This window comes from Puntigrus tetrazona, chromosome 24 (assembly GCF_018831695.1).
Source record: "Puntigrus tetrazona isolate hp1 chromosome 24, ASM1883169v1, whole genome shotgun sequence".
Lineage (NCBI taxonomy): Eukaryota > Metazoa > Chordata > Actinopteri > Cypriniformes > Cyprinidae > Puntigrus > Puntigrus tetrazona.
The window spans coordinates 10,082,052-10,110,023 of NC_056722.1; the positions used below are offsets into that span (position 1 = coordinate 10,082,052).

At 37.4% G+C, this 27,972-nt stretch overlaps 1 protein-coding gene across 4 annotated transcripts in view; it reads right to left on the bottom strand.

Annotated features, from left to right (window-relative positions):
- dipk2ab (divergent protein kinase domain 2Ab) overlaps positions 1-26,006 on the bottom strand; it is a 29,257-nt gene extending 3,251 nt beyond the window's left edge. Inside the window, exons 1-3 of one of the 4 annotated variants that reach the window (XM_043226921.1) lie at positions 25,736-26,006; positions 17,416-18,295; positions 3,822-4,125 (exon numbers count right to left, since the gene is read on the bottom strand). In XM_043226921.1, the coding sequence (XP_043082856.1) occupies positions 3,822-4,125; positions 17,416-18,069 (958 nt within the window). In that variant the 5' untranslated portion in view covers positions 18,070-18,295; positions 25,736-26,006. Of the gene's footprint in view, positions 1-3,821; positions 4,126-17,415; positions 18,296-25,563 lie in introns of all 4 variants that reach the window. The other 3 variants (XM_043226919.1, XM_043226923.1, XM_043226922.1) reach the window with 3 other exon arrangements.
- Positions 26,007-27,972: the final 1,966 nt, after the last annotated feature.

The following is a 27,972-nucleotide window of genomic DNA, read 5'->3' on the forward strand; positions in this document are numbered from 1 at the left end:
CAGAGGCAAGTTTATACATCGCAATTTATGCAAACCGGACAAACGGTTGTTCCCCCTTTTATGCCGCAAAGAGGACCAACGGCAACAGCATAATGCTTACGTTTATACGTTTGAATTATTCCTTTAAACACAAATTACACGCAAGACATGGTCCGTTCTTATTTATTAATATTTATACGAAATGCTTTAAGCTGTCATTTTTACTCTATTATTAAATGCTATATTTATACGATAACGTTTAAGGATAATTCAAATCAATTTGATAAATTGTGTCCACAACTGAAAATAATCATTGCATTAAACCAATCGTTCCTGTATGAAAATGTGTACTGTGTATATTTATTATGTAAACAAATGATAATATTTTCACGAAAAAAGGTTCAGGCTACAGATATTTTTGTAACACTTAAATGACGCATTGAAATGAAATATGTCAATGAAAAAAAAATTATGCAGATCAAAAGTAAGAGCATGTCAAAGACATTGTTTTAATAACTGCATGCTAAACATACCAATCGCAATATTCACTTATAAAGCATTTTACAGTACTCTATATTAAATCCAAATCTGAATTCAGATTGCTCTCGTCTTCTGCATCCTCTCCCTCTCTTCCCTCCGTTCTCTTTTGTGTCTTTACAAACACATCATACTAATCTGTGCTGTATTATGTCTGGACAAGACATCCGTCCACTGCAAAGATGAAAGGAAGCTACTTGATCATCTTTAGCAGGCCAGAGAGACAAATGTGATTGTGAGCGTCACTGGAGCGGAGCGGTGCTCCAGATCGAAATTAATTTTAGGCTGTGGCTTTCCCCGTGTCGCTGGTCTAGACAAACATTCTGTATCCGAGACTCTCCAAAGCACTGCGGATAATTTCATTACGGAGATGCGGATCAGTATCGCTTTGTGCACTTTAAATACCGCACTGGTGAACTTGCAGCCTAATTGACTGGCCTTCTGTGCCGTCAATTGTTCAGAACAAAGAATCTTTTCGCTCTCAATCTATTTGCACAGTTGTCGAAATGTGTTTCTACATCAGATTCTCGATGCGATGCAAGACTTCCTGTCAGGGCTGATTACAATGGATGCCATTCACTGGCCAACCGTGCAAACAAACGAGCACAAAATCACGATTCATCACATTAGTTTACGAGCAGATGGACTCTAAATTTATTTAAAACAAACAAAAAGCAAATATAAAAAGGATAGAAGGATGGATAAAAGAATGGATGTATGAATAGATATGAAAAAAGAAACTAGACAGACATAGATACTGTATAAAGTACATATAAATGATGAATTAAAAGTTAAATAGAAATAATTAATAGATATTAACTATGTACAGACAAATATATAATAATAACAACAATAATATAATTATTTATTTTATTTTTATTATATTTATAATAAAATAAATATAATAAATCAATACATTTATAATAAATTAATAATAATTTTGATTCTTATTGGTTCTTTAAAATAATTTAATATAATATATTTAATATATATATTTATAATTATATTTATAATTTATTATATTTATAATTATATTTTATTAATTCCACAATACGTATCATTACAGTCATTCAGTGCCGTTTTTGGGTTTAATTAAAAGCATTACAATAACAATAAATTAAGTAAATTTAAAAAAATTAAATAATATAATAAAACTATTTCTTAATTTTTTTCTTTATCATTAAATCTTGAATTGGGATAGATCGGCCTTAAAAACGTAACCGATTTGGTATTTGTTTTCCAACTGCTTGAGAATGGCACTAGTTTCTGCATTTAAAGAGATTTAACGACGAATAGCTGTACAGAAGTTATTGTGCAACAAGCCCGTACATGGAGATCACCTGGGTGCGTATTATGCTACTCATCCGTAGTCCAGAACCATCCGCAAATCACAAGTAAGAAATTGTGGTGATCCCAGTGGAGAATGTTTTTGACTAACATAATTACCAAACTTAAAAAGGTAATTATTTGTGAATGAAACCCAACATCCTTAAGCTTGCTTGTAAAAACAGTGTCTAGCTTTAGTACTCCTTCAAAGCCGAGCTGAAACAATTTAAATTCATCCTGGCGGAGCTGTTTGACTGGTAAAAGGGGACACCCTCCCCTCGAGGGCTCGCTCCCACTTCAATGACAGAGCTTCTTCTGTGAGGCTTTTGGCACCGTGACAAGTCGCCAGTGAAGAAAGACCCGACTGGCGTCACTCTGTCCTCACGTGTGAGTCTCTCGCTCACCCGCCTGCACAGACACGTATTCTATCTGAGGCTTTCAGGAACAAACCCTGTTCTCTGAATAGTGTTCTATCCGATGCATCTCCCCTGGGATTCTGGTCACAAAACACAAAAGGTGCAACACAAAATGTCTCTGTAAGCTGGTGACTTAGCACAACTGGTCACCACCTATTTTCAAGAGCCGCTTCTGATGTCAAACTTTGTGCGCTTAAAAAACAAACCAGCGACTTGCTTCCGCAGCCTTTACTTTAAATGTATTCATCTATGGGCTTTTTATGACTTTAATGGATTGGACTGTGAATTAAATGGAAATGGAAAAAGAGATAGAGGAGAGGATACGGTCAGGAAATGACACCCGGGTTGAACTTCAAAACAGCAGTAGTGCATGTGAACTTTTTATAACCTAATTATATTTATGCAGTATTTGTGTACATGGTTGAAACTTATAAAATAGTCAGCCTTTAAAATTAAAATGAATGTAATAAATTTTTGACAGTGGGAATTAAGACAGAATGAATTACATTGGCGACAATGTTTTTTTTTTTGTTTGTGACATTGAATCAAATGCCTTAATTCATTCAGTAATAACATGTCACCATTTTATCAATTATCTATTTTAGCAGATTTAAATATAGTTGCTAAATTAATATTCTAAATATACTTTTATATTTGCATTTTAATTTTGATTCAAGTTTTACTAATGCATTGTCATTTGTCAGTTTTGTATTTCTATTCAAATTTTATTTTTATTTCAGTTTTTAAGTCATTTTAGTACTTAAATATTTTATTTCAGTTGATTTAAAAAAAAAGTCTTTAATTTTCTGTTTTTATTTTATTTTTATATTTCTAATATATATTTTATTGTATTTTATTTTAGTATTGTATAGTATATTATCTTTTAGTTTGTTGGTTTTATTCAACAACAACAAAACCGTTCCAAACACATATGTACCTATTCAAAGAAAAAAAGAAAAAGTCTACTAGTTATTTTGGAACCTTCTGACTTCCTTTGTTAGGGCAAAAATTATAACAATAATTAAATTATAGTTATTACCCATTTGTATGATTAAATGGAGAAAACGCAAACAGCAAAACAAGTATTCTGTAATCCTCTGAAGTCAGACGACAGATTTTTGTGTAGAACAAATCAAAACTGAGGTTTACAAGAGAAGTGAAAAATAAATAACTAAATGCTGTTTTGAGTCTCTTTTAGTCCGTTTCACAGAATTGCTCAGATTTTCCAAAACCCTTGTTAGCCATTGCTACCGTTGTTCAACAATTTGGCATCTCCCAAAACATTATTAAAATGAACAGCATGGCGAATGTTGAAAGGTATATGGACTTCAATGGATCATATTTTTGGGCAAATACGTTCTATATCAGTCATTCCATTTTACACACACACACACACACACACACACACACACACAAACACACTTTAATTCATATATTTTAGAGATGAGTGTGAGACAACTGTGATGGGCAGCAGTAACTGATTACATGTAATCTGTATAATGTAATTAGATTCCAAACAGAGATTTACTGAACATTTAGGGAAAAGGCAATCTATTTACTTACTCTGTTTGATCAATCTCTTGTCGGCCACCACAACATTCTCCGCATCCACCACGATGACCTTCCCGTCCCGCGGGCCCACGGCGAAGTTATCGAAGCTGACATCCAGCAGATAGAGAGCAAAGTCGAAGTCGTTGTTAGTAAGCTGCTCCGCAATGTCCATCAATTGCTTGGCCAGGTCTACTCTCTTTTCCCAGGGAGCATTGAAGAAACTCCACAGCTCCTCGCCCACGTAGTTCACTGCCACCATCCGCCCGCAAGCGCCCAGGTACTTCGCGAACGGCCAGCCTTCGTCGGAGGGGAAACTCTGAGAACAGCACACAAGGGAACGATTTGGAGTTTATGTTCAATAAAAGTTAAAAGACCCTACTAAGCGAGATTCGAAATTCCCATCGTACCCCATCACCGAACTTCAAGTTTTAAATGAAACCGTTTCTTCGGCCGAACTATGTTGGCTACTCCATGTGAACTTCAAATACCTTCACAGAATAACAGTAAATTGGACCGCGGGGAATTGTGATTGGTTTCGACGCTGACGGCGGTGCTTCTGGTGTCCAGACGTCGAATTGAAATGTTTTGAGATGAAAGCTAACAGCTCTGGTAGGAGGGCTACTTGAAGGGGGGGGTTGGGGAGGTTGGACACGACATCAATTGCATTCAAAACAGCAGGTTATTATTTTAATACGATGCTTGTTTTGTCTGACTCGCATAGAGGCAGGAAATTTGTGGATGCTGGGGAGGCATCTGTCAGTTGTGACTTTACTTTGCTAGCCTCTTCAAGATACACACAAATGAGGCAAGTGAAGCAGCTGTACCCCAGCAACTGGGTTGGTCTCTCAGGGCCTTGAGTGGGCACGTCTCATTACAGCTCCTCTGTCTATTCCATCTACCGCAGCGTGGAAATGCAGAGTCAATTAGATATGAAAGAGCACAAATTAGAGCAAAATAAAAGGAAAAAACCAAATACATTCACTGTCCTGACCACACAATCTGGTTTGTTCAATCAGAGTGCCACTCTATTTTAATGAGTCATATTTGAAATGTACAAAACCTTCGTCTTGTTTTGCTCTGGGACCTTCTGGCTGATATTCAGCAATAATTTCACCTGCTTCTCTTTTCCAAGCTTCTCAAATGACACGCGCAAGCTTCATTGATATTGACAGACAGCGCTGCGCAAGGGAAAAAGGCGTACAACTGCCATCGGATTCGCTTTTATTTCACAGTCAGAGAAATTTAATAGTCTAGTTTAATCTGCCTCAGAATCTAGTTAAAGTTTAATGCGGAGTCTCATTAATATTTCACCATACACATATTATTTAAAAACATACAATCAGTAAAAGGACGCAGAATACAACAGCTTCTGTTCGGTCTGAGAGCTTTTTGTTACACACTCTTTAAAGGGTAATGTAGAAGGGGAAAACGCAAGAGGTTTCTTCATGCGGCTACACTATGCATGCTATTTTTGCTGTACGTATATTGTACACATTATGTAAATACTGACATTTGGGTTGATGCTTCGGATGCTATTGGGTCAATCTCAAATAACACCGTGAAAAGGTATTTTTAAGGTATTTTGTGATCTTTGTATTTCGGTTGGTTCTTAAAAATGTTTCATTTAAAGGGTCACTGCACACCAAAATTGAAATAGTCAATAATCACTTACCCCCGTAAAAGCTTAATTCACAATTTAAGATATTTATTTTGGATTAAAACTGCAACCTTTTTGGGCGTCCCATTTACTGCCACACTATAACACTGTCAAGGTCCAGAAAAGTATGAAAGACATTGTCAATATAGTCCATCCGCCATCAGTGGTTCAGTCTATATTTTATGAAGTGATAAGAATACTTTCCTGATATTTGAAGAAACTTTTGGACATGGCACACAGTCATAATGGTTTGATGAACTCCTGATTTAAGTTTCTGCATATTCCTACTCATACCACATGACTTGGATTTCATCATTCAAAAGATCTGAACAAACCGGCGTCACTAATAATAAAACATTACACCAAAGTGCTCTTCTATACAAGAATGTAATTTCTTTAATATTTTTCTTCGTATCATCAAGACCAGGCATAGGCAACTTCAGGCCTCGAGGGCCACTGTCCTGCAGAGATTAGCACCAACCCCAATCAAACACACCTGCCGACAGCCTTCTAGTGATCTTGAAGACCTTGATTAGCTGGTTCAGGTGTGTTTGATTAGGGTTGGAGAAACTCCGCAGGACAGTGGCCCCCCAGGACCGAAGTTGCCCGTCCCTGATCTAGACCACTGATCTAAAACTCACCTCCTGGAGGGCCACAGCTCTGCACCGTTTAGCTCCAACCCTAATCAAACACACCTGATCCAGCTAATCACGGTCTTCAGGATTACTAAAAACTTCTAAGCAGGTGTGATTTATAGCTGATTGGAGCTAAACTGTACAGAGCTGTGACCCTCCAGGAATTGAGTTTGAGATCAATGATCTAGACAGTCACCCCCGAAATTATAAAACATTATATTAGAAATACGTAAAACGTTATAATAGTAATGCATTACAGTATTTTTATTTTATTTTATTCATGAATCACAGCCAGACAACTTTTGATATTGCTTGAAAAGTAAAAAAATAATAATAATTTGAAACTGAATTGACTCAACCCAATGAAGTAACAATTTATCTCACTACTGTATGACTTGTGACCCAAAATAAGGCATTGCAGTGCACTCATTACACAACAACTTGACTGTCCCTCATCAGCCTTTTATTTTTTTGACAACCCCGTCCTCCTGTCTATCTGTCATTCTATCAACGGCGTACATGTAGAAGCTAGACAGCTTTGAAGCTGCACTATTAAAGCCTTTGACTCTAGCCGCAGCCTCTAAGAAGGCACAGATGAGATAAGGCTCAAACTATCAGGCCACGCTCCAGTTAGGCCAACAAATCCAGGCGGTAAACAAAACACACACTCGCTCTAATCAGCACTAAACCGTGCCAACAATTTCCACAAATCCAATTTGTTCCAAAGCAGTATAAAATGGAGTTTGCAATAATAACAATATTAGCTCACTCTGATATTAGTAATTAGTGCTAGGCAAAGCGGAAGCGGGGAAGAAGTCTGGGAGTAAGGCGGTCAATACTCTATAAGAGGACTGGGTCAATCAACAGCCTCACAGCGCTGCTCATTCCCAGCACACTTCCTGTGTGGGTTTGATCAGGGGCTCTCCAGAAAGAAGGGGGAGAAATCCATGGAGAGGGGAGGAATACACCTCGCAAACCTCAAAGAGAGGGATTTGAATGGAGAAACAGCAGGCCAATTGCTTTTGTGTTGGTCTTTGTTGAAGTCTTGCTCTGTTAATGAGGGTTAAGGGTGGCCTTTAGCAATGAAAGACCTGCGTAAGGAGGCCCTAAGGCTGTTCGGCATCACATTTACAGCCGCTTTTATGTAGTTCATGCAGCAGCAGCTGTCAGTCTGGGACTCAAAGACGGCTGAGTGGACTAGGGCCAGTGTGAGAGAGTATTTTGGGCCAACTGACAGAATTGTCAAAATTTGGAGATGGCACTTCACTGAAATATGCTAAACTCTTCCTGTGCTGAACAGAGTCAAAATCATTCACGGTTAATTGTTTAAGCATGAGAATTTCAAGTATATTATTTATAAAATTTATATAAAATATTATATAAAAATACAATTCAATGCAAGCAATGTACAGGTTACTACTACTTAAAAAAAAATAATAAAAATAAAATTAGCAAGGATGGATTAAATTGATCAAAAGTGACTAAGATTCCTTTTCCATCCTGAAATGTTAATTAAGAATCAAATCAGCATAATAAAATGATTTTTGAAGGATGATGTGACTGTGAGTAATAGTTTAATAAAATTCAGCATTTCGTCACAGGAACAAATTATAATCTATATTATAGTAAAATAGAAAACAATTACTTTATATTATATTAACATTTACTTTTTTTACCTGTATTTTTGTTCAAATAAATTCATCCTTGAGCAAAAAAGACTTACTACACAGCCCTTTCTGTGTTTGAGCTATGTTAGAATAACGTTACGACTAAAATCTAATATCTGTAACTCATTTAAGTGAGTCGCCACTGTCATGTTAGCACGCATATTAGTTCTCTCTTGAACGCAGTACAACTGAAAAATAAACATTCACAAAATATTTATCATCATTAAATTCCCAATTCACCCACTATTGGGTGATTTTATGGTGTCTTTAAATGTCTTCACAAGAAAAGCTTAAATAATTGGCGAATAATTTAGTTAAAAGCAAAGCATTTCAGCGTTTTAGCCCATGGAGAGCTGACAACTCAGCTTATTTGACGTTTCCCTCAGTGCACTTAAAACTCTAATCCAGTATCCAGGAGTTATTAACGTTACTGATGAGGCGTTGAAGTGGTAAAATAAATTGGAAACTGGGGTCTCCTTTAACAATGACTAAACTTTAATATTAATAAAAAGAGGTGCTTGGGTTAAATCTTTACCTTTCTCTCTTCTTTTTTTCCATGAAGAAGCATGTTTATGATAGACAGCGAGAGAGCGAAAGCGAGCAAGTGAGCGAGAGAGAGAGTTAATTGGTGGCATTAAGAAGTGCTGAGGGAGCACAACTCCACCTGAAGTGATACAGTGGCCGCTCACAATGATCAGTGGGAAATTTTCATTCTCATTCACACAATAATCAGTGGCTTCCTCCGTGCACTGTAATTTGTTAAAATGAGCCATATTAGACATTTTCCCTGAAATTAATTTTAATTTTTAGCCAAGGTTTTTAACATACAGGACTGTACGTGGCTTTCATTAACATTTCCTGACATGTATCCTTGAAAAAAATCTTTTTTTTTTTGTTACTGTATCTTTAATACACCAATAAGTAAATAATATCCATTGTGACTGATAACTACACCCACAAGGTGACAGATTAATTAAAAAAAAATATATATATATATACATACATACATACATTTATACATAATATACACACACACACACACAAACACATATACATGGTTCGAAATAACTGATGTTTAAAATAACACCTTTTAACTTATATTTAGTAGCAGCTTATTATCTCATATACAAAATTGTATGTATATGGGTTTTCACACATATATACACACACAGCATCGCCTTATGTCAAAGGGTTTTGAATGTTGCAACTCAAGAATTTTAATCTTAAAACATGAAAAATCTGTATTTTTTTTAGAATTACAGTCCTTGTAATAACCAACCACAATTACATTTAGAATTCAGCTACAACTAATAACAAAAAAAGGTACTTATGACTTGTGTGAAGTTTATTTTGGCTAAAATGTCATACCTACGTAATAAATCATTAAAAAAATTAAAATGTGTCAACCCGGGAGGCTGAAAAAAGAAAGAGTGAACATAAGGAAAAGAGAATGAGACAGAAACCATGTGCCCAGCAGATCTCTAGAGAATCTCGCCCTGCTGAAAATGAAACTGCCTCAGACAAATGGCTTTCCTCCAGAGGTGAGGATGAAAAGAGTAAACCTGCAGTTTTTACAATGTCATGCCCTTCCAAACAGCATCTCGCATGAGAGCAGCTCTGTTGTGTGCGTGTGTCTTTGGGTCAGATAACAATTTGTTAAGACTATTGTTGAGCAATGTGATTTTTGCAATCTGATCCCACGCACAAAGATGAAAAAATGTTTACGCATTGGGTTTCTGTGACAAGTTCTGTCAGACAACTGCAGTTTGTCCTAATATACAGATGTAGTTCACCCGATTATATATTTTTTTTTAAAGTGACAATTTATGTCGCTTACTATGCTTCGGAGTTGTTTTCCCGTCGTTCGGAACATTTATTTTCTTATCTGTAAATTCAAAAAAAAAGTTTATCCTGACAGTAAGCGAGACCCTATTAAACATCAAAGACTTTATTAAATCACTGAGTGCATGTGTGCATTAACCACAGAGCGAAACAGAGAAAGGAAGCGTGATAATCTGAACTAAAATATTCATTTTTATTAAATATTTCTTTAATACTGATTTTTTTTTTTTTATTTAAATATTGCATGCTGTGCATTTTAAATGCAAGTGGAGATCCATTATGTTAGGATTTGCTTTTGTCAATAACATTTAAAAATGTATATTTTATTCTCTGAATGATAGCATTTCCAGGACGCGAGTATTGTAATTATAGATTAGTTGAGAATCACTCAATCCACTGCTCCAATGATATTCTGCGTTTAATAAACATGTGAATTGCTGGGCAACTACATGCAGAATCACCCACCAAAAAAAAAAAAAAAAAAGATTGACTTGCATGAAACTGGTATCTTTAAATTAGATACGGTTAGAGAGTGTGTACTGAAGATCGAGATGGCCCTATGATACATGATTAACATGCCTTTTAATTATTCTGTGTGAAATGCAAATATAGGTAAAAATGTCAAAAGGTGAAATTGGCTGGAAATATGTGCTGATGTTTAATTTAACAGCATGGCACGAACATCATTAAGCAGATGTGCTTGTTAGTGCTTCATCTTGTCCTGCACTGGATCAGTCACAGAATTAATTTGTTCGCCTGGTAAAATTTCCATCACAAACTGCTTGTTGTTGACTTGTCTGGTTGTCTTGTAACGTTGCTGCTCTGTCAACCAACACCTGCTTACCCATTAAACAACCGTAACAAATATAGCGTTTTTTCTAGTTTAAACCTCTTCCCATGTCGGCCAGAGTTCTTTTTTTTCAAACCCGCTTGTATAAGTTTTGCCAATAGCAGATTCTCAGCGGGTGCAAAATCCTCTGAAAACAGGTGTTCGAAATATTGGTACCGTATCACTCCAGCGCTCTGTCCATATACGCCTCGCATATCCAAACCATTTGTGGTATGATTAAATATTAGCATTACTCTAAATTTCCTTGTCATTTGAGATGTACCATAACGCTTACGTATGAAAATGTTGGAAATACACGTGTAAAGGGGTTACCACACTGAGCAAGAAAAAGCTAATAGCAGCATTAAAAACACCTTCCTACGGATGCTTCAAATTAGGCCGTGAACTATTTAGTGCACTGAAAGCAAAAGGTTGAGAATGTTGGCGCCATTTCGAAAACCAGCGTGGATGCAAAGTTTTTTTGTAAAATCAATTACCCCCAAAGCAATAAAAGCGAGAGTCTTGTGACGGTCCCATTGACTGCCAAACAACGATATGGCACGGTTGGTGCCAAATTATTGAATAAAGCTGTTACTTTTATGTTTTCTCCATACAAAAAGTATTCAGATAATGTCTTTTATACTTTACGGCATCTTTAATGGGAAGAGGAAGCGTGGCTGTTGCTGGTTGATGACTGAATTTGCAAAATGGCCTCAAACGATCAGTTAATAAACGTACGTTTTCTAATACAATGCACGAGTTGCATGTAGCTTATTCAAAAAGAGCCGCACGAGCTCGGGGTCTATCTGCTGGTTAGCCACGATCGGAGTCCAAATATGCGCTAAAACAGTAACGGTAACATTTTCATGCATTTTTAAAATAAGAAAAGCATGACAATAATAATGCTGGTGATAATAATAATTACAACAGCTCTATTAATACGTTTACTGTAACACTCACCCATGATGTTCAAATTGGAATCTGTAATATTTTTGTTCTGCTTTGGTCAAAAATTTTCATTTTGGTGCAATTTTTTATTTTACGAGAAATGTGGTCTAACGTTATTAAACATACGAAACGTGCATGTGTCTGCTTATTACGCAATCAAAATCAACTACAAATCACAGTTGGAAGTCTTTACCAGCACTCAATGATGGTTTAAAATGCAAGTGTAGCTTGATGCTAATTGTATCTAATTGTATTTTAGGATGCATTCCATTCTTGTAGGCATTATAGATAGTCTGTGCTTCTGGTGCAGTACCAAACATTGTTTATCTTAACTTAGATGTGAGATCCATATACGAGATGCATATCTGAGAAAAAATGCATTGTTGGTCTGCGCCATCAAAAAGTTTTATTGTTCCATTGGTTTTCCCTATGCTTGACCAGTTTCATGTATAGTGTTTTTAGTGTCTCTAATAAGTCACCACATGTGCCTTCCATATCATTTTTTTTCATTATATGGTATATTATAAAGTATATAAATAGCCCAACATTAGAGTTGTACCTATTATTATTATTATTATTATATGAAACTTTTATATTGGTTTATTAGTATCGGTCAGAAATGTAATAATTTTAAATACCACCAGATTCCCAAGTCAAAATTATTTCTTCTTCTTGATGGGGGATGTATTAGGTTTTTAGAATTAGGCATTCTGTTACCTAGGCATCCAGATGTGTGCATTTACCCAAATAGACGTTAACTGCAGCTCTAAACATTCTCTTTACAGACAACAGTAATTAGCAGTCATCCCTCTCCCAGTGTTTCACGTGTAACCGCCTTTCTCACGTAAAACACTCTGCCAGGGTGTGGTGAAATTCTCAACATTTTCTCCAGTCGTCAATCCCTCGGATCTCTAACAAACACGCCAGGACAAGCATCTAGAAGCAATTCAGTTGAAGAGCGAGTGACGAAATGTTACAGTAAAGATAATAAAAACAAAATGTGGAGGAAAATATCCTCTCACCGGCAGTGAAACAAATTACACAGTCTGATAAGCCAATTTAAAGGGCTGTTGAGGAAGAACTAAATGCAAGTTGTTTTGTTCTTCACGTTAAACGTCTGCCCTTTTCCCTCAAACCCCGTCATTGACCTGCGGTCCGCCACGCAGGCGTGGAAGCAGAACAGCCCCCGTCTGGCATTTTGCTTGGCCATTAAATTTTAAAACAGAGTCAGCCTACAGAGAGAACTCGTCCCTGCGGGGTGCCGTGCTTATTCTACAGCTTGGCAGACTTTCTCCACCCCTTCCCCCAAAATCTCCCTTTCTGCATCCCATCCTAGATTACGGAACACCAATACACCAGCTGAGGACAAGAACAAGTGAAGTGGAGGAGCGATAGAGCGCTGAAGGTTTTGTTGTGCATACTCAGTCTACTGGTCTATTTTTGAACAAGCACAGGCAACTAATGTTTGTAAAGGCATAGCTCATTCAAAAAAAAAAAAAAAAAAAAAAAAAAAAACACTATGTTCAGTTGATCACAAAAGATGGTATTTTTTTAAGAATACTGGTGACCAAACAGTAATTGGTAACCAGACGTAGCCATTGGCTTCCATAGTAAAGTATAAAATAGCTGCATCATGTGTAACCATTACTACAATTCTTACAATAGTTAGATGTATCTATTTGGGAAGACAGACATAAAAAAAAAAATTATATATATATATATATATATATATATATATATTGGACAATTGTGGAAGAAAAAAACAAAAATATATGAACCATATTATGTGCAAAGTTAAATTTGAAGCACTGCTATATGCATATATATATATATATATATATATATATATATAAAATGACAAACTTTATCCAAGACAAGAGAGAGAGTTAAGGAAAATATTATAAAACTAAGCAAATTTTGGACAAATTAAAAACGTATTTATGCAGTGGTTACGTGTGATTCAGTTTCATGAGCCTACAATAAACAAACAGTTTTTAAGATGAGCCTGAATTTCAGAAATAGATAGATTGTCCCTCTAAGCCAACCGGTATGTGTACAAGCTAAAATCCTCTTAGCGGTACTGAATAAAATGATGTAACAACAGTTATGCATTTCACCCTTATTTTACCTCTAAAAATGAGAATAGGTCAAGTTATGAAACACCTGTAAGAGACACTTGGAAAATGGCTGAGGTGGTGAGCAGACGTCTGTTTCTTGTTGAGCAGTTGGACCACCATACACTAGACAGACTACATCTCCATTTAGAAGGTGTGAGTTTTATTAGCTGACAGGATTGCAAGAGTGTGGGAGGCACCAGTAACCACCAGAGCAGAAAAAGAAACTTGGCATTCATTTTCTGCAAGGGCATCATCCTTGAACCAAAACAGCCACCAAACTTGAAAAATAAATATTTAGAAGCAAAAAAAAAAAAAAAAAAAAAAATTGTTCAAGTGCAAGACTGCGTGCTTATGAAGTCTGACTCATCCCATGAAGTAGCACACATGATGCTTTCTCCACATGATGCTCTTGAACCAGTCTTGGTTGTCTTGTTATCTGCTTTCCTCTTCAGTTGAGGTAATTCGTTTACAAGTCAGTTCTTTGCTAAAGGGGTAAAAAATAAACTTAATGCAAGATATATTTTCTAAAAAGAAGTCTTAATATCTAATGCAATTCTGCTCCTTGTGTGAATGTAAATCTTATTCGCAGTGTTTAAATTACCTAACATAACCTCCCTAAACTTGCAAAAACTCATAACAATGGTACAAGAGAGGGGGAAAAAAAGACTTACAGCTTACACAGACATGAATTTAAAAGTTTATATCAATGTTTATCTTCAAACTTCTCCATGAAGAATCTGAACAGGATTATTACCCAACCCTTTCAGCAAACAATGTGCAAATGCAGTGGCTTAAAGATCATCTGCTTATTGGCGATTGACTGGCTGTGTTCCAAACCCTTTAATGCAGTTTTTATTTTACTTTACCAAAACCCTGCCCTCGTTTGACTCCACAATTCGGGGGGAGCTTACAGAAGTACAGATTTGCCATTTTTTCTCCAGCTGAACTCGCAAACTATGTCAGGTGCAGGGAGGAGCATCTCGACAAGCAACCATTCTGGAGGCAAGCACTGCACCCTTGACTGCGTTAACCCCACAGGCCTGTCATGTCCTGTTGTCAAGCTGGCTGAACAGGCAGAGCCTATGCTAAAGCGGGGGCTGTTAACAAAGTACCATGCTCCTGGCTAAATTTGAGCAAGGTCACCTAAACCAGCCTCTACATCTATCGAACATGACCTCATGCATCACGGTTTCACAGACAGAAGATAAAATGCAGGGAACGTCGGCTCATGAAAGTGTGAATTAATAACCATTTCTGCAAAGAATGTGGGTCACTGAATCTCCTCAACCTACTCAAGAAATCAGCAAAGAACAAAGCATAATGCTGCTTTAAAGGTTCAAATCTGGCTGGCTGAAAGAGGAAAATTTAACGGTTTATTCGAATAAAATAAACAACGGTTGGCTGCAGCGTTTCATGGCAGGATTGCTAGCCTTTTAAAACAAAGGCCCTTCGTATCACACACACAATTCATTATTTCTGGCCATCGTATTGCTTTCTAAAAATATTTAATCCTTTGGGACAAATTGCTTTCCACGTGACTTGCAGCACAGTGAATTCGTCAGACAGAAAAGGGGAGCGTGTTGTGGGCCAACCTTACAACAGCGCTGAGGATTGGTTTCCACTGACAAAAACAGGCCGGTTTTCTCACACAGCTGAGAGGAAGGGCCACTTTCCTGCCAGAAACCTCACAGTAGATTGGAAAGTGAAGCAGCGGTGAATGACGTCATGGTATTTTTACAAAAATACAGAGTAATAGAAGTGGGAGTGAAAAGTTCTGTGAGAGAAAAACCGGTTCTGCTTGAATTCATTGTCAGAAAATGAGGCAATTATGGGTGGCTTAATTACAATACCAAACATACACAACAAAAAAGTAGTATATATAGCTATCAATCTATCACTATACTATTGCTATGTTAAATTGACATTTACCACAGCAGTTCTCCACTTTGTTTGGGGGTTTTTTTGGACTTGGAAGGATGCTAATTTTGTGGTATTCATGAAGTACCTAAGAAGACCACATACAGTAAATACTACTATAAATACACAGTGTAAGTATGTAATTTAATTGGTCAGAAACACGGAAATATGTTGGCTGCTTAAAATAATGTGCCAAGAAATTTTGCAAATTAGCAATTCAGCACAACATGTATGTTTGTTTATAAATGCATTTAAACAAGTTTTACAACCACGCAAGGTAATAATCGAGCACATTCTCTTTTTTATGCCATACAGTATGCTATGAAGTCCCAGAGACTAGTTTCTAATTGTATTCATTGTATGTGGTTAGCATTTTTGCTAACTAAAAGTAAATACATTGAAATATAAATACATTGCTCACATGAATAGTTTCAGTGTGGTAGCTCCTTTTCGTTAGATTTGACTGAAACAAAATACATTTTTAGAAATAGATTTCCTTTAGTGCTACTTTGAAATTGTGGGTTGCCAAACTATTTTAAACTTGCTTCCTCAAACCTATATGGATGACTGATTAAATATGGTAATTATGTACGACACCATCTCTACCCCAACAAGGTTCACTACAACGAAAGTCTATGCCTTATAAAACTACAAGAGCATCTTCTCCGAATTGGTATACGCTAAGCATAGATGCCATCAATTCTTTATGAGTTGGTGCACAACCACTCATTTCTTTCTGTTCATGAAACATTACAGCGTTTGTTGTGTGCAAGGAACAGCCAAAGGCACTAAGCCACCCTTCAGGGTCTCCCGGAAGCTCCTCTGGTGCTCTGAGAGTTCAGGTTATCCAGAGTACTCCCACGGGGATGGGATTTCCCATGCCAATGGTTCACAAGTTCAGCACTGAATTAATTATTTATGAGCACTGGAAAACATGCAGGAACAGCTCAAAGAGAATAATGATGGATGGAATCACAGATAGACGGAAGGAGAAGAGGTCCTGGAAGTGGACCGGAGGATTGGATAATAAATCACAGGGTGCTTTGAACTGATATGTAATGGCATTACAAACTTTATTTGGATGGCAGAAAGAAAGGCACTGCAGAAGAAGCAACAAAGAATGAAAAACAAATAAAGAGACAGAAGAGGAGGGTGCCGAATGACAAAGACCACACACAACTAATCAGATTTTATAGATCAGTCTGATCTCCCTTTGTTTAGCAAATGCCAGAGGGTGTCAGGACCTTGTGATAGATTAGAGGTCAGCAAGACACCAAATGTCTTCACAGGGCTTGTGTTCTTTTGTTGTTCTGGGCATTTACCAGCTGCGGTCAATGACAAGTGGAATTGAAATCGATCGTCCAATTGTAAATCAGTACTGACAATTGGTCAGATAGTGGTTCTTATTATCATTGCCATGTCAAGATGGAAAGTAGCATGGTATGTCACTAGAAAATACACTGACAGTACAGTGTTTGTGAGAAATTATAACTGTACTAACAGGAAATCAGCTTATTCTGTAAGGCAGTTTTTGAGATACCTTCAAGCTCTTAAGGCAATAACCACAGTTTAAAAAAAATAAAATCGTTATGGTCATTACGTTTTAAAATAATTCAAAATCATTTTAAATATGAATTAAGGCAATACAAATCCATCAACCCTGGCTTATAAGGCTACAATTAAACACTTCCCAATTGAGGTCCTTCAAGATTGCAGGGTCAGGACTTCAAACTTGAGAATTGTGGCTTGCACACTACGCAGCCAGGAATGGAAACAGAGAGGCAGGAAAAGTAGCACACCCTATAATTTACAGCAGCATTTTTTAGCCTATTTGCAGCCCACCAAACTGACAGGTTCTATTCCACTGGAGGAATTATCAAGGGCAATTCAAGAGCATACGTTATGATCTGGCTTTTATAACCCAGACGCTATATTACAGGCCCAGGGAGTCTGTCAGAGAGAGGAGGGTTAGTATATAGCATGAAAAAGCCTACCTGAAGCACTAAGGGTTCTGGATTGAAAGCCAAGGTCATCAGCAGCTGCATCCTTTCTGTGTCTTTAAGGTTCTTGAGGAGGAAGCTCCCAGAGTCCTTTGTCTCAGCATACCTCCTGACTATTCTGTCCAGAAGTCTTTGGGATGGACAATGAACCAGGTCTGACCAGCCTTCCACAACATCTGGGGTTAGGAGACGGACATCCCCATTAAGTCGGGCAAACTCAGTCTTGTACATGGCCTGGATAAGATCGCAACGAGGTCGACCCGTTGCCCGCTTGCAGATCTTCTGATCAATATCAGTAAGCTCTTGATTGGAGCCCAAACGCTTGAGTACAATCCTCCGTGTACCCTCACGAGGCTCCCCATACTGGGCAAAAAAAACATTTTTCACATTGAAGACATCCAGGAAGCGAAGGCGACCCCATGTCTCAAAGGATATTTGTCCGTTCATGAACTTGCGACACCAACTGGTGCCAAAGCAGGCTGGGCACTTGTTGAGGTTGATGAACCTTCGGTCAGTGAGTTCATTCTTTTGGAAAGAGGCGAAGAGGTTGTGTGTGTTCATCAGCAGGATGACAAAGAGCCCAATGACAAAGAGAAGCTTCAGACACCGGTACAAACGGCCAAGCTTGAGTGGGAGGAAGCGCAGCATGTTCGTGCACTAGCCAGGCAGGGCAGGGGTAAAGGGTAGAGGGGGAAAGGGCAATGAATAGTGTCAGGGACAGGACTCAATGGATCTCCATCACTAGTGCCGACTCATCATCTGGAGTTCCCATAAGGGGAAAAACTAGTAGAGTCCCCCCTTGCAAGTGCTCACTGGGCTAAGACATTCTTGCATTGCTCTGGAGTGCGCAGTGGCGATGCATATAAAAGCTGACCTGCAAAGAAGCACACAAAAAAGAACAAACATATATTAAGTTGCATTTTGCCAGTGCTACAGCATGGAACAAAGAACATGCCAATTTCCTATTACAGACAACTTCACACAATTTGAACAGCTACTTTCCATTTCGTCCAGCCCAAAATTTCTTCTTTCCCAGGGTATAAACCTCTAAGCAAAACCGAGATTGTGTGTTGTTTTGAAATGTTTAACAAATTGGAAATGTTCAGGTCATTTGAGCGAATGCATTGCTTTCCGAACTGTAACGAGATGGATTTCTGCCAGACCAATAAACGGTGAGACACTCTGTACCAGACTGTGCTGGCTCATATTTCCCTCAGAATAGCTCCTAACAACTACAGATAGAAAAAAAAAAAAAAAAGTTGGTATAAAAAGCAAAAGTGAGTGTTTTAAAAAGCAAACAAACATTAAGAAAAAAATGGTACCTCTGAAACAAAGTATGTTACGGAAACAGTTTACCATAATGCTTGTCAAAAACAAAAGCAAATGATTTGTGATAGTTTCCATCACCTGCAAATAAAGTGAGACCCTTTCTTCTGGATGCGCTCCTCTGTGTATTACCAGAAGAGTCGTGCTGAGCGTAGTTTAACCTTTGATCATAGTTGCCCTGGTAAGTTTTAATCTTTCTTTGAAGATTCTTCTTTGAAAAAACCTGATGTCACTAAGGTAATGTGGGGAGGTGAAACAGCGCCGTACAGAGCACCGTGTGAATGTATCTGACGCAGGGGTGTCACTGATATAGATGAAGCACATCAGCAGTCATGCAAATGAGGCATGAGGAGGACAGCTGCAAGTGTCGCTGTCTTAATACTCACAGTCACTTTTAGACTGTGGTAAAACAGGCTATTACCACCCAAGTGCAGTTTCCATGCAGAAAATCAGACCCATAGCACCAAATTCTTTATATGGCCGCTTACCATGCAAATGGGCCATTTTCAATTAAAGCTCATTACACCATGCCTATTAAAAGCGATGGCTTTCGAGGGCTGTGCTCATTAGTAGACGAGTCAGTGTGATTAGCGAGCATGTTGACGAATTTCTGTGCATTTTAATTGACCTAGTGAGATCCGAGTTGCTGGGGGAGTGGAAGAGAGAATCGATACCAGTATTATAACTCATATCAGTCCTGCAAAGCCCTTATCTGACAGTGGTGTTAAACAGCAAATCTCACTAAACTACGTTCTGATCATATTTCATAATGAAACAAAAAAAAAAAAAAAAAGACAAAATTACATTTGGAATATTTTTAGGACATTTCAGAGTTTCTTTTTGACAGCTGACAATTAAGAACGTTTTGCCTTAAAATCTGCACTGCCCAGATGTTCAACTTTTTTGCGATTCTCATTAAAAGTCAATGAAACGTTAATCAATGCAAAAGTTCTGATAGTGAGAAACATCTTAATGGTCCTAAAAATAAGCTGCATTTTTATTAAGCAAAGCACTATACATTACACTTAAAGATCCCATTAAATTGTCTGACAAGCACAATTTTCTTTCCAGTGGGACATAGAGTTTACTACAACTATATCGTGATTGAAAAGAAAAATCTCGTAACATGGTTTTGTATGTTCCGAGTGCGAGAACATTGGCTGGATATAACTGCAGTCTCAGATGAGGACAAAACATAACTGTAGGAAAAGACTGATTCATAGTATATAAATATAATAGCAATTACGGTTTGAACACCTGGGAAATAACTCAATTGGAATGCAGCAAAAGAAGGAGGGCTAACACATCTTGATAAGAAGAATGTGCATACTGCCTATTACAGAGTACTAGATTTACTGAACGTTCATAAAACAACTGAACACGATATGATCTCTGCGTGCCATTTAACAGAATGACATCCTGGTTTTTCACTCACTGAGCAGAGACAAAGATAAACTGTGCACATTTCTCTTCAGGAAAAATGAGGCAGTCAAGAAAAGCCTTGGTCTATGTGATGCACTGCCGTTGGTTTGAGTACAGATTGGCAGAGCGAAAGCAAACAAGCTTCACTGCACGCGCTGCCTGCTTCACACCGCACCAGATTAAGGAGTTCTCGCTCCAGCAGTCAGGTCCATGTCCACCCACAGTCACGGAAACTCAATCATAATATTTCAGGACGCAGGGGCCTCTTTTAAATGAATGACATGTTGAAAGGTTTGGTGGGGAAAACGAAAGCATTTTGCAAAGGTTCCTGCTGATTCTTTCACTTTGACATTTATAGGCCTCATTTCAGACTTCAGTAGGATAAGCCTGTGGGGGTATGATTCAGATCAAGACTCATACAAACCGAAAATGACAGCGGAATTAGATTTTACTTTTCTCAAACATCCTCACAAGCCCCTCCGAATGGTTCCAAAAAGTCACTCCGGTAAATGATCGGTTTCTCATATTTCAAGCTGAAGGCCACTAAAAGCCTTTAACACACTAGAACGATAATCCCAAACTGTGGGTAGGTGTTCCCCGGGGGGTTCTTCTGCAATTTCAGAGGAAGATTTATCTTGCTTTGTTAAACCCATGAAACAGAAGTTACATATTCAAATTTAAATAACTAAAAAAAGAAATACAATAAACAAATGAAATGATTTGACTTTAACCATTTACATTTCTTACTTCAATCTTTGAATGCTATTCCAAATGTATGTAATAGACACTTTTCTCAATCCTATTAACTCTTAATGGATAAAATGATATCTACTGTACATTCCATTTAATTTTGGACCAACTCCAGCTTTTCTGCATTTTTTTGTGCATATATGCCAAACAAAACACTGGACACTAAATAATTGAGGCACATATAACTTTTTCTAAATTGGTGTTAACTAAGCTAGTGTTTATGCCGTACAAATAGGTCTACGGATATGGGCAAAACAAATACAGTTTGAGAAACGATGCAGAAAAAAAAACATCAGCCCATTCACAGACATATTTACACTAACTTCACTGATGAAATGTTTTCATTTGCAACAACCTCCTTCTGCCCACAGGCCTCTGTTTTGAATTACCACTCCATTACTCAAAGTATCTCCTCCGTCTCACCCACCGTTCAGGAGGTGGAGAAAAGTAGGAAACCCAGGCCTGAGTGCCACCAAATGCCACTTAGCACCAAAAAAAAACAGCTTAGAATGTGCCAAAACAAAAGGTTGCACAGTATCTTAGTACAGTCAGCGCAAAGGAACAAACTGGCTCTGAAGAGGAACTCTGAGTACTGAGAAGGAATAATGAGCCAGCACTGCATCTTGCTCCCAAAGTATGAAACATTTTGAATGATTGCATTTATTTGGTCCTTGAACTCAGTGTAAAAACATAATTGACTCTTTACTTCTTTAAATTCACATAACTGGTTAATTTGAATGATTCATCAGTGCATATCATTTCAAATTGTAGTAGCGTTTCTCTTCTGAATCAATATGTAACCATTTGAATCTTTTTGCGGCTGATGTCACAAATCCCTCTTAGTTCTTAAATCCTGGACCCATTAACGATATGCCCCCTTTTTCCAAAAGCCAATAAAAGAGAACGTTCATCTTAAAAATAAACCTGTCATTAATTACTTACGCTCATGTAGTTCAGAATATGTAAGATCTCTGTTCTTAAGTTCAAACTTTGTTCGTGTACTCCAAGAGCTTATTAACACTGCAAAGACAGAAACAGAACTACCTCGGTCAAGACCCAGAAAGGTAGTAAGGACGTTGTTAAAATAGTCCGTGTGACATCAGTGCATCATTTTCTTGACGGTGTAAGAATAGTTTTTGTGAACAAAGAAACCAAAACTATTTTATTGAACAATTTCTGTGCCAGTCTTCGACACGCATTCACGACACTACCAGGATGCATGTTCTTGTAAACAAGGCACAGCACATACGTCACAACACTGGCTCGTGTGACCGCAGCATCACGCTTATGTTGAGGTACTCTCACGAATGCACAATCGAAGCCTGACACAGGAGAGAAGAAATTGTTTAACAGTCACTATATCGATTTTCTTTGCATACAAAAAGTATCCTCATGCCTTCATACAATTAAGATTGAACCACTGATGTCACGTGGACTAATAATGTCCTTACTACCTTTCTGGTCCTCGAAAAACGCAGGATCGGACAGCTCTCGGCTTTCGTCAAAAATATACTAATTCATGTTCCTAAGATGAATGAAAATCTTAGAGGTTTAGAACATAAGCACGAGAATGTTATTTTTGGGGGAAATTACGTTTGAGAAATTAAAAGTCTGATGCTTTTTTTCTTAAACGCATCTTAAATTATTAATCATAAGATCATGCAAAATTGATTGCAAATGCCGCTGCATGTTGAATGAGTTTCCTACGTACTAGTGACGGAATATTTCCTTGTTTTGCAAACTTAGACCAGCAAAACATCAATGATAAAACAGACAAAAACAGAGACTAAAACATGACGTAAACTTAAACTTATATATATATATATATATATATATATATATATATATATATATATATATATATATATATATATATATATATATATATATATATATAAAAAGTGACTATTATAAATATATATATTTATAATATATATATATATTATATATATATATATATATATATATATATATATATATATATATATATATATTTTATATATATATATATATATATATATATATAAATATATATATATATATATATATATATATATATATATATATATATATATATATATATATTTTTTTTTTTGGTGACTTATTTTAGAATGTATCGCTTTATTGTTTCCATGGAGATACTGCTGCCGCAATAGCTGTGAATAATTGATGTATTACCATTTCATTTGTCCAGTCTTATTCAAAACCTACATTAAGAAATATGGCATATTCTGATTCTCAAACACGTGTTAGTAAATTAATGTGGTGTTAGTTGATCTATACCGGATGATGGGTCGGCGCCATGTCAATTAATAATTTAAGGATTGTTATTGCCACTTCCCTGCACATCAGTGTACATTTTACAAACCAGAAATTGTATATTTTGTCAATGCTTGTGCATTTAAATGCCTCATAAGTTGTGATGTGACAAGCGTTCTGCACCGGACAAAGCGCAAAAGGAGACTTAAATTCAGCGGCTGATCACGTGACTCGCTAAACGTTCTTATCATACGTGCATGTGGGCTTCTTCTCACATTGTTTACTGCAATGAAAAGTCACACTCAAATCTCGACACACTCAAAAGATGCTCTGATTTGCTCACAGTAACATCAATAATACGCCTTTAGAACGTTTTAATTTCACACCGACTACAAAGTGTTTTAATGTACTTGGTAACAATGGGCGTTTAGCTAATATAAAGCTTCCTCTGGCTGAAGAGGGGGAAAAATAGCACTTCAGAACAAACACGAATCGAGCAATAGATCGAACACCACCAAAAGGCTAAACATGATAATTCTTTCAGCCAGGCTCCTAATTCTTAACACTTTGAATCTAAGTTCGAGACCGTACCGAGTGGATTTTGTTAACTTTATTCTCATTGCATTAAGCATTTCACAATGGCCTTGTCATTAGCTTCGCACATGCTGAGCTGCAGGCGCTCGGGTGAAGAACTGCAGTTGCCAAGGTTATCGACTGCAGGAGTCAATAATGTTTGATCACAAAAACAGTCATCCACAACCGAGTCGCCTCAGTCCAGCAACCCGCGTGGACAATGATGAATGGAAACAAATTTTCTTACAAATAAAAACGCTCTAAATTACTGATTAACCGCGTTCTCATTCAAAGTTGACACCTGAATCTTAAACTCAACGATGTGGTTAAGACGCCTCTAGCTGCTCTAAAAGCTTTCGATCGGGATATTCTGAAAAACACACACACACACACAAATCCCACTGTATGCAAGTTATTTAGGCAAATGAGTGCATCGTATAGAGTCAGCCGAACAATGCTTCAGTTGAATCCGACACAGTGTTCGCCTTTGTGTTCACAGAAAACTTTCTGTCAGCCGCCAACATGACGTCTTAACTTCTTTAGGAGAACGCTTGAAGACTCCGTAGTGCACGTGGTCTTATCCCGATAAACTCAAAGCCGTGAAATAAGGCTTGCGGTCTTTTTCACATATGCATCATGCATATCTTGAACAGTAAGGCTTTATTACACTTGATGTTGTGAGCTGGGGTTTATCATACAGGTGTGGCTTTCTCCCTTACGCTCTGCATCCTCACAAACGAATGATAGAGTTAAAGCATAACTCCACAGGAAGACATGGCTAACAGGCAGACAATAACAATTGTATGGTCTAGTTTATTATTATTATTAATAAAATAAAACCATATGGCGTTCTTGGAAAGAATATTAACTCAGTAGTGGATCAAACGGCAATATAAACCAGACGAACAAAGATATAATACGCTAAGCTGAATTTTTATGCAGCATATATATATATATATATATATATATATATTATATTTATATTTTGACAGCTTTGTTTATTACCCTAATATCATGTGCATGGCCGCTCTTAAAAAATTAACTGTGACTATGCCGGACCGGTTAAAACTAACAAGAAAGGGTGAAAGAAATGTACATTTAACCTAAAATCTATACAGTCTCGTGCCTCTAATAGGATAAACGCACAGTTAGCCATACACCTAAAAAGACTCTGCATGATCAATAAGCGTATGGGTGTTAATGCTTAGTAAATCACATTATAATCCAGAGATCTTGCAGACTGCTCTGAGGTCAGCAGCTGAATCCTATCACGTTATTTCAAGTGTCAGATCAGTGCCAAGAAATCTGAAACCTACTTCATGATCTCCCGAGCCGCGCCGTTTCAGAATACGAGACGAGAGCGAGGCATGATACATCGGTTTGTGTTAGAACTTGTCTTTTCAATTAGTTTTACGCAAACGGCTCACGCACATCTCTGCTTTCATGAAAGGCGTTTTCGTTCTTTGTAACAAAGGAAAAAAATGTACACGCTGGATCACAAATCTTTTGAGCAATTTTCGTGACTTTACAGCCGGCGGTGATTAATAGGTAAATGTGATTATTGGTTGTTGAAATGTTTTAGTAAGACGGAACGGTTCTAAAAGATAAGTACATATACAAAAAAAGATACTAAAACAATAATAATAAAAAAAATAATAATATAGTCTTTTCGCAGACATATTGAGATTTTCGATAAACTAAAGATAGGTAGTAAACATTGTGTCTCGAAACGACCACCAAACGTGAACGGACTGGACGAAAGACGTTGGACAGAGAGAGAAAGAGAGGGGGGGAAAAAAACTGCCGACAAACCTGAGAGAGTTTCTTCAGTCAGTCCTGCAGGAGTGAGTCTCTGGCTCGGTTACTCTGAATCATTGTTCAGGCTGGAGCGCTCGCGCTGCTGTTACTCTGTAGCGCGAGACGCTCCGAAAAAAGAAACACGAGAAACATTGTATCCCAGACGCTCAGCGGCTCACATACTCACATCAGACTAACTCAGACGCTCTTTCCATTAGGAGATCAGCCAGTTAGCAACCTAGCCAGAGACATAAACACTGATAAAGCCTCTAATTCGCAGTCTCTTAAATGAATCTGTCGTTTATATGAGCGAGACTTCTGGAGCAGGACTCTCGTTCTTATCCCGATCTGCCGAGAACAAGAGTTTGATCGAGCGCGGTCCCCACACACACTGCTGCTGATCTCCAGCACTAACAACGATCCACGGCGACCGACTCTTTCCAACACCGAGCAGCCAGCATTCACGACGTCCTTCATCGCTTTACGTTATTGGTTTGAGGGCGTTGTCATGGCGCCCGCTCCCGCCTCCCATACGCTCAGCGCTGTCCTCGTTTTCCGTGATGGGTGAATATAGCTTTTCTCTAGGGATCGAATAAATTATTTAAAATATACAATCTAAAGCGTAATAAATAAATTAATTAAATTAAATAATAAAATAATTAATAAATAATAAAAATATTAAATTAATTCAATTGAATTAATACGGAAAATACATATTTTCCCAAGAAAGAAAAGAAAAATAATTGAGGGATACGATTGACATTAATGAACTAAAAGAGTCTTCATGTCATCTGGGTGATCTCTGGCCTCCATGTTTTTTTGGGGGGGGGATTGCGAAGAAACGAGAGCTTCGTTGGCAAACAGCCTAACCAAGTGGCACTTCTGAAATCCATTTCCTCACAAATGATGTCTGTAAAAGCATGTGGCCATATTCCTTAAGGACGACTGTGGGCCAAAGCCTGGAGAGCAGTAGCTGCTCTGGACTCGTTCCCAAAAACACACAATCATCTGCTGAAACGGGGGAAAAGGAGAAGAACCTGCGCTGAATTATTAATGATATTACAAGCAACAAGCATATTTTGTTCCTGTATAACGCAGTTAAACCCACTTAAAAGCATATTTAGACAAACATTTGGCTTGGAATTACACACAGGAATAACAGGGGGCATATACTGTTTTAATACGTCCACGATAAATGTCCCTTAAACGCCTAAACCTGCCTTTGGAATGCAAGTCGTGATAATGTGTTTGTGTTTTATATACAGACGGTGGACCGGTTTCGTTTAAAGTTTATGTTGAAATAATCATGAACGACGGAGACAAGGTTTTGAGATGCCGAGTAAAAGGAAAGCGTTCTACAGTAATGAAAGAAAATGTTTGCATGTGCTGCCACCTAGTGGTACAATATATAGATTTTCTTTACATTACATTTTTATGTACGTAGATAGATAGATAGATAGATAGATAGATAGATAGATAGATAGATAGATAGACAGATAGATAGATAGATAGATAGATAGATAGATAGATAGATAGATAGATAGATAGATAGATAGATAGATAGATAGATAGATAGATAGATAGATAGATAGATACTGTAAATAGATAGATAGATAGATAGATAGATAGACAGATAGATAGATGGATAGACAGAACAGATAGATGGAGAGAGAACAGATACTGATAGATAGATAGATAGATAGATAGATAGATAGATAGATAGATAGATAGATGAACAGATACTGTAGATAGATAGATAGATGAACAGATACTGTAGATAGATAGATAGATAGATAGATAGATAGATAGATAGATAGATAGATAGATAGATAGATAGATAGATAGATAGATAGATAGATAGATAGATAGATAGATAGATAGTTTTTCCATAATTTAATATTGGAAGCCTGGATCTAGGACAAGGCTTGGATAATAAAAATGAAGTATGACCAAAATAAAACAGCAGAAATCAATCCCTGCAGGATAAACACAGTCAAAGTTACTTTAACGTGACTATAAGGCTTTTTTTTGTCTTGTCGATCATAAAGTAACCCCACTCATCTGATTCACAGATCAACACAGAATGATTCCACATCTTTCTTCAGAAGACGTGAACGTTTCTCGTCCAGAGCCCTTGAGAATGCAGCGGTGTTAGAGTCGTGATGTAAGCTCATTCTCACAGTTTAAGGTGCATTGCTCACTTCCCTTCCTCTGGCCTCTCTAACAAGGGCTGAGTGTTCAGGTCAGCCGGTTCAAAGCGCTCTCAAAGACGCCACCAATTACTCTGAACGAACGCTTAGCCCCAGAAAGCACGCTTCATTTAAGCTTTTATTGCCGGAGACTGAGGATGAACAATGAACTTGGCGTGTTTTAAAAGACGGCATTAAAATCGTCATTAATGGTCTGCTTTTCTCTCACGTCTTG